The 13,579-nt window shown below is 38.9% G+C and overlaps 1 protein-coding gene across 2 annotated transcripts in view; it reads left to right on the top strand.

Moving 5' to 3' along the window:
- Positions 1-13,579, top strand: part of OPRM1 (opioid receptor mu 1) — a 145,968-nt gene that overhangs the window by 22,883 nt on the left and 109,506 nt on the right. Inside the window, exons 2-4 of one of the 2 annotated variants that reach the window (XM_054570135.1) lie at positions 7,263-7,615; positions 8,381-8,901; positions 11,662-11,706. In XM_054570135.1, the coding sequence (XP_054426110.1) occupies positions 7,263-7,615; positions 8,381-8,901; positions 11,662-11,706 (919 nt within the window). Of the gene's footprint in view, positions 1-7,262; positions 7,616-8,380; positions 8,902-11,661; positions 11,707-13,579 lie in introns of those variants that run through there. The other variant, XM_054570136.1, reaches the window with a different exon arrangement.

The following is a 13,579-nucleotide window of genomic DNA, read 5'->3' on the forward strand; positions in this document are numbered from 1 at the left end:
TTGGCGAGGTAGCCCGGCTTCTGTGGCTCAGTAGATTGAGCACCGGTCTGCAAATCAAAGGGTCACCAATTTGATTCCCCGTCAGGGCACATGCCTGGGTTACGGGGCCAGGTCCCCGGTTTGGGGATGTGCATGAGGCAGCAAGTTGATGTTTCTTTCACACATCAATGTTTCTTTACCTCTGTTTCTCCCTCCCCTCCACTCTCCCTAAAAGCAAATAAATAAATAAATAAATAAAGTCTTTAAAAAAGAGAGTTGGAAAGGTAGTCAAAAAACTTAATAGACCAACTGTGAATTAACTGCCTAAAATTGATAGGTTTAAACAATGGATTCTTTTTTAAAGAGTAAAAGAAATAGAATAAACTCAGCTCTCTTATTTTTAAAAAAATGATTCTGTTACAACATTCAATATTAAAAAAAAAAGTCTCAGGGTTTCTAATAGCCCCAGCAAGGCCAACTTTGAAAAGAAAAGGGAAAAGCTTTGCATGCTTATCTTGCTTTAGCTGATAGTGGGCCAAGTACTTCTGGGACAAGCTACAACATTGTCAGAAATGCATTCCCAGAAACTCTCATGGCCCAGCATACAGAATAGAAGGCACATTTCAGATGTGGGGGATCTCAAACGTTTGTGCATCGCTCTGTCCCTCAGGTCCTCTCCCAGGAAGCTGGGTGGTCAGACAATGTGGTGTCGACAGCTCCTTTCAGATCTCACTTCTCATCATTTCGTGACCTATGACCAAAGTTCCCATTAGTTTAACAACGAATTGACAAGGCAACAAGGAATATTCCCTGTTCACTTTTACTTCAAAAGCTTGTGATTTCTTTTCAAAAAGTTGTTTCATCTTACCACAAAAATAAATCATGCAAACCTTTCTTCCGATGTTAAGTTCCATTCTACAAGCATTTATTTGAGTTCTTCTTGTTCTGGGTTCTGTGCTGAATGGATTATTTAATTCTATTTTTATTTCTTTTAACTTTTATGCTCATGCTGTCTTTTATATTTTACTTATAGTGAGTGATTATATGCACAATATCATCACCAAAAATGTTGATGAAGCTTTATTTTTATCGTACTAAGTATAATAGATTATAATTTTACTGACTATGCCCTCTAAAAATTTATAACCTAAATTTTAAGCTTCTTCAAAAATCAATATTCTAATATTAATATTGATAATATTATTTTATCATATTTTGAAGTCATCTTTTTTAGTCTTTCAATATTTAAGAAATACCTAGGGATATATCTTTACTTGAGGTTAGTGGCGATGTACATTTGATTATTTTTTATATAGAGAACTACAGATTTTAAAATAGAAAAAAATTGATTTTCTCTTAGAACTCCCAAATTTGAAAACAAATAATTTCTAAGTTCTAAAAATAAAATCTTCATAAGAAAAGCAAAAGATTTTTATTTATGAAACAAAACACTCTAGCTCCTGAGAGAGATGCTCTGATGCTGTTTTTGAAGTCATTTAGTCTAAAGAGAGGAGTAATCTATGCATCTGCAAACAAAAATCTAAAGTCACAAATGAGAATATTTCATCCTACAATAATGGTTTACATACATTAGAGGACTTTAGTACACAAATATTAGTTATCACAGAATATAGGAATCAAGGAAGCAAAACATGATTTTTAATAAAAACTTCTGATAAAATAAATGCTATTCATGTGCTGAAACAAAGTGATCAGAAGTCAAATTAATAGGAAATAAGCACTTACAAAAAACATAATTTAAAAATGGTTAAGTAAAGCCTCTTAGCCTTATAGAAGCACCTCTTCTTTCATATCCTCTTCTCTGCCCAGAGAAATGGCACATGCAGGGCCATAAAGACATATTCTCTTCCCATCTTCCACCTCAGTCTCCAATTCCCAAAAGAAAATTTGAAGAGCCTTACAAAAATGCACAAAATAAAATACAAGAACTAGAGAAAAATATAGGGAAATAGGAAACCAAAAGAGAAATAATGAGGTTAGCAGGGAAGTTAGTACTACAGAAATGTATTAGATTCTAATGCCATTAGAACTCTACACAATTATTAGGAGGAGACACACATTTTACTTTGAGTTTTCCCAGCACCAAATGCAAAAATAAAAATTTGATCAGTTATTCATTTCACATTTTCTATTTATAAAGTTTATTCGTAGCTTTAAGAAAGCAGATCTTTCCTTTGCTCTACCCGGAAAGGTGCTTTTCTCATGAGTCGTTATTAATGGGACAGGGAGGAGAAAGAAAGTGAGAAAATAAAGAGAGAACAAAAAAAATGAGGTGGGTGAGGATAAAGAGAGAGCAAACCCTCAACCAAAAAGACTGTGATGGTCATCGCAGTCTGGTGCCACAGAGACAGAAGGAGCCAACTGACCTCTGGAAGGAGGTGTATCTTTGTGAAATTTTCTGTAAGCCTCGCTGCCTTCTTTTTTGAGGAGATCTAGTAAGCAATAATGACTTCCCTCTCTGCAGGGCTCAGAGATCTGAGTTGCTACTCTTGCCTTTTGCTAGTATAAGCTCATTGTGAATTTGGTCATTGGCCACATAAAAACACTTAGAAATAAATGTAAATTAAATGTTTTAGAACATTTATAACAAAGTGAGAAATCCCATTCCCTCTGCTAAGCCAGTGAAGGATATACCAGAGAATAAATTAATATATGGTTTCTCTCTTTGTTAATATCTAATGAGAGTATATCAATGATTTAGATTTTGGTTTTTGTTATATTTTAGCATTCTCTCTTTTGTGCTCTCTCTCTCTCTCTCTCTCTCTCACACACACACACACACACACACACACACGTAATGGGGCACAGGCAGGGCCCTCCAAAGAGGGGATTTGTAATGAGGTCCAAAACTTGGGGTGTCCAAGAAAAATATAAGATATTCTCCCACCTCCCCCATCCCATGGCAGGTTGCCATGGGGGATGGGAGACCTGGACCAGGGCCCTTGAGAGTTACCTTGTATATCAGTAACAGGCCAGCTTCCCACCTGACCTGGAGCGGAGCCATTGAGAGTCATTCTTCATGTCACTAACAGCAGGATAGCTTCAGACCTCATACATAAAGATGGTTATTTTGCATCTCAACCAGGCTAACCAGGAAGGTTTGTATAAAGTTTAACCCAGGGTGCAACTGGGAAGGAGACCGGCTCCTGAGCAAGAGACAATGGGACACTGACTCTGGGGGACAGTGTGAAGACCATGCAGGAAGGAAAGGGGAGAAAGGGCTCTTGCTAGTGGGTCATGAGAAGGTGCCACATGGTTTTGGATTAAGAAGTGCTGAGAACCATGAGAGGCCAGCCTAGCCAAGCCCCAAATTTCTGTCCTTTTTCTTCTGAAGGGCATTACCCCTGACTGGCCTGACAGGCCTACCTGGGCAAAGGGGGAAAAGGCAGGAGTGTGTGTGTTGGTGTTTTAAAGGGATTATGAGATTTTAACGTGACATCTAGCCATTATTCAAAACTTGTATAACTTTTGAACAAATAGTTCCTTTCTCTTTCACCAAGCTCTGCCATTGAGAGCCATACTTTCAAGGGCAGTGGGCAAAGGACCTACAACTGAGGGACCCCAGGGAAGAGGGTGGTGTTGTTCCAGTATTAGCATCTGGGCCCCACCCCCAACAACAGGTCCAGTGTTCCAGTAACACACACACACATGCTTGACTGTGTTATGAAAATAGAATGGATAACAAACAAAGGAAAAATTCAGGTAGGTACTTACATGATCACTTTTGTAATCTAAATAAAACTTGAAATGTAGGACAAGTTCCTTTATTTCATTATATTTATCCAATTGTTCATTGGTGTTAAAAGATGATGTTCCAGGGAATGTTTTTCTCCATTAAAAATATGAATTTCTTTACATGAGTGTAAGTGGCCATGAAAGTTATGATAGATGCAAGAAAGGTATCTTTCCAAGCACAGTGCTGATTGACTCCTCACTGAATTATATAGCTTTCTTCTTCCCTGGTATTAGTAAAAGGGAGAAAAATAAGAAAAAATCCATTTGGTGAAAATATTCAAGGACAGAAAATTTGCCCAAAAGGAGGTAAAGTCTTCTGTGCATTCCAGTCTACTGTGAACTCCCAGAAAAGATAATTGATCCATGTAAAGGACTTGACTTGATACAAAGCTGGCAAACTGGATTCTAGAATTTGTTCTTCCTTTTTTCACGCTCTCTTGGTCAGTTTTATTTCTAGACAGAGATCAGGTCATCACAATTCAAGAATTAACTCAGGAATAAAATAACAAAATATTTGCAAAACCCATCAACATACATGAGTAATTTATTCAGCATGTCTTCACTTAGCACAAGTTAGTCAAAATCAGTGATGTTTTTTCTTAAGCAGTAATTGTTGGAGAAGTGGCATGAAGAGTTAAGGCCCCAAACAAATGAGTTTGTAATACTATCTTTTCCAACCAACAGCCATCTTGGGCTGAATTGAGTTAAACTATTAATTTCATGTGAATGAAAAACAATAAACACAAACTGGAGATTAAATAGAACTCATGGCCCCATGAAATAAAAAGTCCAAGGAAGACTTGGCATCAGGGATGGGTTTCTTTTCTCTGTCAAATCTGTAAGCTCTGAGTTGGATCCATTTTCAGGCAGGCTCTTCCAGCATCTACTTACTTTCCATCATCTAAGGTTTGGGTCTTGTGGGAAAAATAATATACTCTTTCCCCAGAAGTCCTCAAATAACCTCATTGACTCTGGTTGAAACGTGAGACATTGAAGCATTGCCAAACATCTCCCATTGTCCCGATCTCATTATCTCTTTATGCCCCGAACTAGTAGTAGAGCCAATTGCAATGCATATGGACTGAGAGTGGAAAATGAGTAATAGTACTATTGCTGAGGTACTATTACTAAAATAAGGGTAAACAGATGTGGAATGTCAAACATATTTGGCAATATATTTGCAAAGTGTTCTATGATTGGATAAAATGTATTAGTGTTGTCAGCATACCTTCCATGTGGTAGTTCTAATTTCTGCAGCTATAAAGACATACAACACTCTTAGATACTTATCCTGGAGAAAGAAAATGTGTGTTCATGCAAATACTTGTACATGAATATTCACAATAGCTAATTTATAACATCTAAAAACAGGACCCAACTCAATTCCAATTAATAAATGAATGAATGAACAAGTTATGGCATGTTCTCACAATGAAATACCACTCTGCAATTAAAAATGAATGACTAATACATGAGACAATGTGAATATATCTCAAAATCATTATGCAGAGTGAAAGAAGCTAGACCAAAAAAGGAAATATGCAATAATTCTAATTACATCAAATTCTAGAAAATACAAACTAATCTACAATGACACAAAAACAAACCAAGATCAGTGATTGCCTAGGGATCAATGAGGGTGGGGTGTAAGGCAGGGATGGGTGTGATGGAAAGATTAAAGAGCTTCACAAGGAAACTTTTGAGGATAATTGATATGTTCATGATCTTGATCAAGAGTTGGCTTTTTTTTTGCCTTAAAAAGCAAGATAAGAAATATTTTAGGCATTGCAGGTCATATGGTCTTGGTTGCATCTCCTCAACTCTGCCGTTGCGTCACTGAAACAGCTATAGATTGGAAGTACTTAAATGGTGGAAGTGTGTTTCAATCAAACTATTTACAAGAACAGGCAGCAGCCAAACTGAGTCTGTAGGCCATAGTTTGCCAATCCCTGATCTTAATTATGATAATGGTTTCACAAATGTGTACATATGTCAAAACTTATCAAATTGTACACTTTAATTATACAATAACTAAAGCTATTAAATAATAAAAACAAAACAAACAACCTTAGCTTCCCCATTACAGATTGGATAAAGTCTAATCCTCTTACCATGGCATACAAGTCCTTCCATGAACTGGCCTCTGTATTTCTCTTTTATTAGGTTCATTGTCACTCCCTGGCAGGATTTTACCTTTTAGTGGTGCCAAACCACACCATGCCATTTCAGCTCTGCTTTGTTTTGATTCTCTCTGCCTGGAATGACCTTCTCCTACCAACTATAAAGGCAGACTTGTGCATCTCCACTTTCAGAATGCATTCTCTCTTTCCTTCTCTTAACCTATCCAGTCCCTTTGCCTCGTCTCTATGCTCCCATAATAGCGTGTGTGTGTGTGTGCGCATGCACATGAGTATATATGTACACACATAAACAAGGTCTGTCCAAAAGGTATCCAGCCATATAATAGGAAAAACAGAGGCATTCATTGAAAAAGAGACAAGATACATTGTACATAGGACAACGATGCCTCCTTCCCCTTCAAAGTAGGCACCTTGGGACCTCACACAGTTCTCCCAACCACCATCAGCTGTCCTGTCACATTTTCCTGAATCTCATCAATGGTCTGAAATCTCTTCCCTTTCAAAGGTGATTTTAGTTTTGGGAAACGTCAGAAGTCACAGGATGCAAAATCTAGTCTATAAGGGGGCTGAGTCACCTGGGTGATTTGATATTTCACAAAAAAACTGCACGAGACACGATGCATGAGCAGGTGCATTGTTGTGATGAAGCTGCCAATCACCAGTTTCCCATAGCTGTGGCCTTCTGAATCATCTAAATAGTTTCCACAGAGGCATGTCCAAGCTTAATACAAAATTTGATGCAGATGTGTTGTTCTCCTCACTCGGTCATTTTGAATGTGACAACCACACAATACACATGCTCACTCAATGGTGTCTACCACCCCCTTGACCAGTACAGTGAAGTCATCATTGTTCGCACATGCACATTCCAGTCTACTCTCCTTAGCTGCCAGGTTACATAGATGTTGTGCAAACTGTTCTTGTTACATTAACAATGGCTGGACTTTTTTCAGATACTCTTTCACAGTTACATGTTCCACAATTTTATATATACATATATATATATATATATATATATATATATATATATATACACACACATATATATGAATCTTATATATTTAGAATGAAAATGAATTATTATCCAGTGTCTGGATACTTGACTGAGAGCTTCCTGTGGCTGGCACATTATAAATTAATCAGTATGGTACCTATTATCACAACTCGTTTTACAGGTGAACTGATAGGTAGAGAAATTATGTATGTAGCCTATAGGCACATGGCTATAAATAGCCAATCCAGTATTAGAAAAGATTTCATCCATGGAGAATCTCAAATGCTTTCCACTAATCCTTGCATTTTTTAAAAAAATTATTAGAAACTTATCTGTATTTCACATTGCTGTCTTTTTCTGACTTTGGTCTCCACTCTGCTTTCATTTCCTAGGTACACCAAAATGAAGACTGCCACCAACATCTACATCTTTAACCTTGCTCTGGCAGATGCCTTGGCGACCAGTACCCTGCCATTCCAGAGTGTCAATTATCTCATGGGAACATGGCCATTTGGAACCATCCTCTGCAAGATAGTGATCTCCATAGATTACTACAACATGTTTACCAGCATATTCACCCTCTGTACCATGAGCGTTGATCGCTACATTGCAGTCTGCCATCCCGTTAAGGCCCTGGATTTCCGTACACCCCGCAATGCCAAAATCATCAATGTCTGCAACTGGATCCTTTCTTCAGCCATTGGTCTGCCTGTAATGTTCATGGCAACAACAAAATACAGGCATGGTGAGTAAGGCTACAGGCCTGAGGGATGGAGAACTTACAGATCAATACGTTGTTGAAGTCATAAACCAAGTAGAATTCATGGCACGGTACAATGTCTTACTCAGCATATTTTAATGATTATTTTTCTAGCAAAATGCCTTTGAATACTTTCAAATTTAAATTGTCCCTTTGATTTTAAGCACACTAGACATTTCAAAAAAAATGTAATCAAATGGTTCCTGATTTCTCTTCACTTCATCAAGATGATGAGAAAATAAAAATACAGCTCTTCCAAGAGTAATTAGAGCTTAAACCCAAAAGCATTAAGTGGAGGTTTGTTTTACAGTTTCAAGTGGTTGCCTACATAACAAATTTATCTTTCTAGACCTCATATTAGAATGCCAAACCACCCAACAGGAGTGGAGTGAAAACATCCATTAGCTGGGAAGTCCTATAGACTTTGGACAATGATTATGTTTTTTTTCATATCAACGTAGAGGATCTAGCTCATGGAGAGAGGTCCATAATTGTTGCCTGAATGAAAGCTTAACATGATCAAAGTGGACAGCAAAATGAGATACTTAGAAAAAAAAAATAACTCTTTCTGAAGATCACCGAAGACCTGAGTTTCTCCCAGAGTTTCTTTAAATATTTCCTTACTGACTCGTGTACTAATAGCCTTAAGTTAAAGTCAAGACTATAAACTAGTAAGCAAAATGGCAATGTTAATACCTAATGACACAATTACGTTGCTGCTAATTCTTCCTTATAACTCTTTTCATCTAGGTTCCATAGATTGCACACTAACATTCTCTCACCCAACCTGGTACTGGGAAAACCTGCTGAAAATCTGCGTTTTCATCTTTGCCTTCGTCATGCCTGTCCTCATCATCACAGTGTGTTATGGGCTGATGATACTACGCCTCAAGAGTGTCCGTATGCTCTCTGGTTCCAAAGAAAAGGACAGAAATCTTCGAAGAATCACCAGGATGGTGCTGGTGGTTGTAGCTGTGTTTATCATCTGCTGGACTCCCATTCACATTTACGTCATCATTAAAGCCTTGATAACAATCCCAGAAACTACTTTTCAGACTGTTTCCTGGCATTTCTGCATTGCTCTAGGTTACACAAACAGCTGTCTGAATCCAGTCCTTTATGCATTTCTGGATGAAAACTTCAAACGATGCTTCAGAGAGTTCTGTATCCCAACTTCCTCCACCATTGAGCAGCAAAACTCCACTCGAAATCGTCAGAACACTAGAGATCATCCCTCCACAGCCAATACAGTGGATAGGACTAACCATCAGGTATGTAACTTCTAGAATTGATTATATCTACTGGTGATAACATGAAATTATAGAGCTTTGTATGAACCCAAGATTTTAATCCATCAGAAAGAAACCAGTGAATGAGTAGGGGATTGAGGTTTAGCATAAGGACTGAAGGAGGAGGGGAGCAAATTTTGATCATTGCATGGAGAGGCAGGCACTTCATTTATAAACTGAGCTCTATATATTTATATGTAGCCTTTTAGATTTAGAGATGTGCCAACTAGAAATCTGTCAAGCCTCTAAAAATCATTATCTTCATAGCCTTTCCTTTGCAAAAGTAATGACTTTGAGCATATTTTGGAAGTGATCCTGATCTAGAATTCTTCTTGTTTTCCCCCTCAGTGTTATGTATTTTATGCATATCACTGTAATATCTCTGTCACTTCTCAAAAGCCAGTCTTGCTCCAATTTTGTGGTTAAAGATAGAGTCAGCACCTTACTGACTGTAGTGATGGATACAAGCTGTTCCCAAGGAATCAATGTTACAGCAGAAGAGGAAAAAAATGAGGAATGGTGATTTGTTGGTAGATGTATTTCTATGTGCAGAAGAGTATAGGGCATGGCCTGCATGAAAAATTCAAGATTTACACACAATATTTTAACTACATGAGAAATCAAAAAGGAGGAAAGAGAAAAATCTGTCTCTAAGTTAATGTTGGCTTATTAAGCCACTTGTTTGCAAAATTTGGAGTCTGACCTTTAAAATAAATCAAACATAAAATGTAAATGTTGATATTAATTTAAGTAAATTTTCAAATAATGGTGCCAGCATCCAAAAATCACAGCTCATGTAATTTTATAACCCAGAACTCAAATTTAAACTTCCTGTACAGTTAATTCTTGAGTCAGAAGCTTCAGTGAAGTTCCTAGGGTCAGGGGCAGACCTGCGGGGACAGAGGGTTCCATAAAAATCACTAGAAAGAGAAATCAGGGAGACAAAGGGAGAGTTGGCTGCTTCCTCGTTGTTGTCTCTCCACCATGCCCCATCTTGCTGCTCCCCCACCCCCGCCCGTTCGACCTACTAGAGCCACTCAGCCTGAGCCCAGGATCACTCTTCCTAATTGACCACAAGACTAACGCAATGTGGCCCAGAGGGGTCATTAACCCTCATATCCCTGATATTAAATAATGCTGAAATGAGCCTTTGCAGGTGGAGCTCAGTAGATTGAGTGCCGGCCTACAAAGCAAAGGGTCGCCAGCTCGATTCCCAGTCAGGGCACATACCTGGATTGCAGGCCAAGTCCCCAGCAGGAGGAGCATGAGAGGCAACCACACATTGATGTTACTCTCCCTCCCTTTCTCCCTCCTTTCCCCTCTCTCTAAAAATAAATAAATAAAATCCTTTTTAGAAATAAATAAATAATGCTGAAATGAACATAGGAACTGTCTCCCCCTAGAAAGTATGAGACAATGATGACAGATCCACTTCCAACCAAAGGGAAACTAACTGATTATGTCTCACTTCTGAACCCATCTCATAAATAAAAACCAGAAAGAAATGTTTTTCTACTCTGCTTCTTTTCTCTATATTTTTTCCCCACACCAAGTCTTTAAAACCTTCCCCTATTACTAAGCAGCTCTCCTTCTCAGCAGCTATCAAAAGCTTGTGAGTAACCTAAAGAGGGCAGAGATTTAAATAGATTTTCTTCAACCTCAGGGAAATATATTAAAGAATCCAATTTAAAAGTCTCACTTCTAAACTGAAGTTACAATTTGTTGCATTGCTGCAAAATACATCCATTGGAGCCCAGAAGAGCCATTATAAAACACCAGATCTTTCCCCGTCAGTCCTACCCATGCCTTCCCTCTGCTCTCTGGCACTTCAGGGTGTGGCTGTCTGTCGGTAGTGGACCCTGGATCACAGTCGGGGCCTCTTGTCACTTCTGGTCCTCCCAGCATCCTTCACTCATCTGCTCTCCTCACAATTCAGCCCCCAGTCGGGTGGCTAGCATTTCTCCTGACTTCAGCATGGCTGCCCTTCAATTGCCCCCAGCAGCACCCTTGACTCCCTTCCAAATGCAGCATTTTCACATTGGTGTGGTTCCTTCATAGCCAGAGAGAGGAGCAAGGAAGCTAATTGGGGAAGCTCTGTTCTAAGTAACTAAAAGGTTTGCTTTAAAAATACATCCAATTAGCGCTTATCTTCATTGCTGCCTCCATGAAGCAGCATCAGTGTCAGATCACAGCAGAAACACATTAGCCCCGGAATTGGCTGCTTTCCCAAAACGCCCAGCTGGGAGAGCCGGACAAAGAGAAGCGGCTGCCAGGAAAAGAGGAAGAGGCACTCTGACATATTTGAAAATTAAGATAAATCAAAGATCCCTTCGCTAATCTCCACTAATGTGATCATTAGAATCAAGCCAGTTACACTGACATCGTGGACGATACATCAGCCTTTGGTGATAGTTTCAATAATACATCAAAATAATAAAATTATTTGAAGGAAAAATCGGAGACTTCATGTCTGTGTCTGTCGGACATAATTGATTCATTGTACAAATTCAGAATCTGACAAACAGGTTGTTTTTGTTGTTTTGTTTTGTTTTTTTAACAGAGTGAGCCATCTTGCTAGGAAAACAAAGCTAATTGGATTTGCATTAACTTTTTAAATGCCTGTTTGAATTTTGTATTTTTGTAGATGTTTATGTCTGTCTGTGTATTTGTGTTTTCTCCAAGAAATATATTATACTATATATGTCACATCTCAAACACATTAGTCCACTTCATATTCTGCAGATCAGAGATCCAATATCAAACCTTCCCAGGGTGTCTGTATTCTGACAACTGTACACTGAGACCCAGTCCATACAGCGCAAAGAGGAGTGGAGAGTTGGCACTTATCAAGGTAATTTGATAAGCCATATGAGAAAAGTCTGTGCCCAAAATTAACTCTGAATCATATCACATAGTGAAGAGCTACTCAGTTAGCTTTTGCTGCATAACAAGTCATTCCAAAATTTAGTGGCTTAAAGGTACCATTTTTTAGTCTGAGATTCTATAGGTCAATAATTTGGACTGCAGTGGGCTGGGCAGTTCTTCCAGGCTTAGCTGGACTCACTCGGTGGCCAGCAGCTGTGGCCAGACCAGCTGTCAACTAGCCGACGTAGGATGACCACAGCAAGAATGGCTATCTGCAGCCTGTTTGCATGGCGGTCCCAGGTTTGAGATTCAAGGGGTGGAAAACAGATTCTGCCTCTTGATGGTAGGAGCTGCTGTCACATTGCAAAGGGCTGTGAGCATAGAGAGAGAAGTAACTGTGGCCACTTGGGCTAACCTCATACAGGAAGCACATGCTGCATGGGATAGGCAAGCCATAGCTTCCTGAGGGCATGAACCACATCAGCCTTCTTGTGCCTCCCGTATCCACCAAGCACAGCATCTGGCACATTACAGAGCAGCCCAAAAAGACCTGTTGACCAAATGAATAACCAGAAGGCTCACGATATTTCAGGAGATAAGAAGGGTTCTGACAACATCAGGCTCACCCTTCAGAAGGGCCTAGAAAATACTCACAGGAGTGGTTCTTCATTATCTATTGGCTGATCCTCTGGTTAGAAGTTATACTGTTCAAATACTTATTTACACTTGTGCCGTCTCAATTTCATTTTTAACAAGTGCTGTTAATGAGGAGGCCAAGAACTAGATTCAGTGCCCAAGGAGACCTTGCCTTGGCTAAGTATGAAAAGAAAAAAAAAAAAGGTTCATGTCCTTTTGAGTATTTCGGGGCTCAGCCACTGTCCCGCTGTAGCACTCCCCGCCTGGCTTACATTCAGCGTATTGTCTTTATAGCCACTGGCTCTTTGTCAAGGAGACTCACGTGGAGGCATTCACTGTCCATGAGCTCTCAATGTAATTGGAGTTCTCTGTGCATGTGGCACCCTACCGTTGTCATTGCTGGGACTCCACACTGCTTGAGAACACTCCTTTCAGAGCTGCTGGCCACTCTAACCTGTCCCCACTGCTTATTTTCCACCCTGATCGCGTTCCATAATGCATTTTCTGTTTTAACACCTAGATTATTATTTAAAGTATTTAATATTACATGGGAAAAACAACTTTATTAGACTAGTTGGATTATTAGTTAGAGTTCATGTTAACTATAAACATAACAACGATGCTACCTTACATTTGTATCACGGGATACAAAATAAAAAGTCTTTTCATGTGCACCACCACCTTGGCTTCCTAAAACAACCCTGATTGGTAAACAGGAGAATATAAATGCTCAGAGTGGTTAAATGATTAACAAGATCACACTGCCAGTAAAAGGCAGAACCCAGATAAACATCCGAACTTCTAATATTAATGCAAAGCTTTCCTCTGCATTCCCACACGATACCATTTTGCACTCAAATATAATGATACGCTCTCATCTGAGGTTCTCAAGCTTTATAATGAGGTCCTGAAAATGGAAGTTCTGAAGAACTTTTCTAAGCAATTCTGGTTCACCCGGTGGAAGTAAAGTCCAAGGGTCTGTATTTTGAATAAAATATTAAACTTAAAACTCTGATTTAACCTACAACTTTATCCAAAGATTACCAAAGTCACTTTTTTGGCTAATCTGAATAACCATTTCTGTCAAGCTGGTTGCTAGAAATGTTTTCACCAAATGAACTTTGCATTTAGCAAACTGACGTGATTAGTTACTTGTGGA

Source organism: Pteronotus mesoamericanus, unplaced genomic scaffold, assembly GCF_021234165.1.
Source record: "Pteronotus mesoamericanus isolate MK-2021 breed Mesoamerican mustached bat unplaced genomic scaffold, CSHL_Meso_final contig_20, whole genome shotgun sequence".
NCBI classification, from domain to species: domain Eukaryota; kingdom Metazoa; phylum Chordata; class Mammalia; order Chiroptera; family Mormoopidae; genus Pteronotus; species Pteronotus mesoamericanus.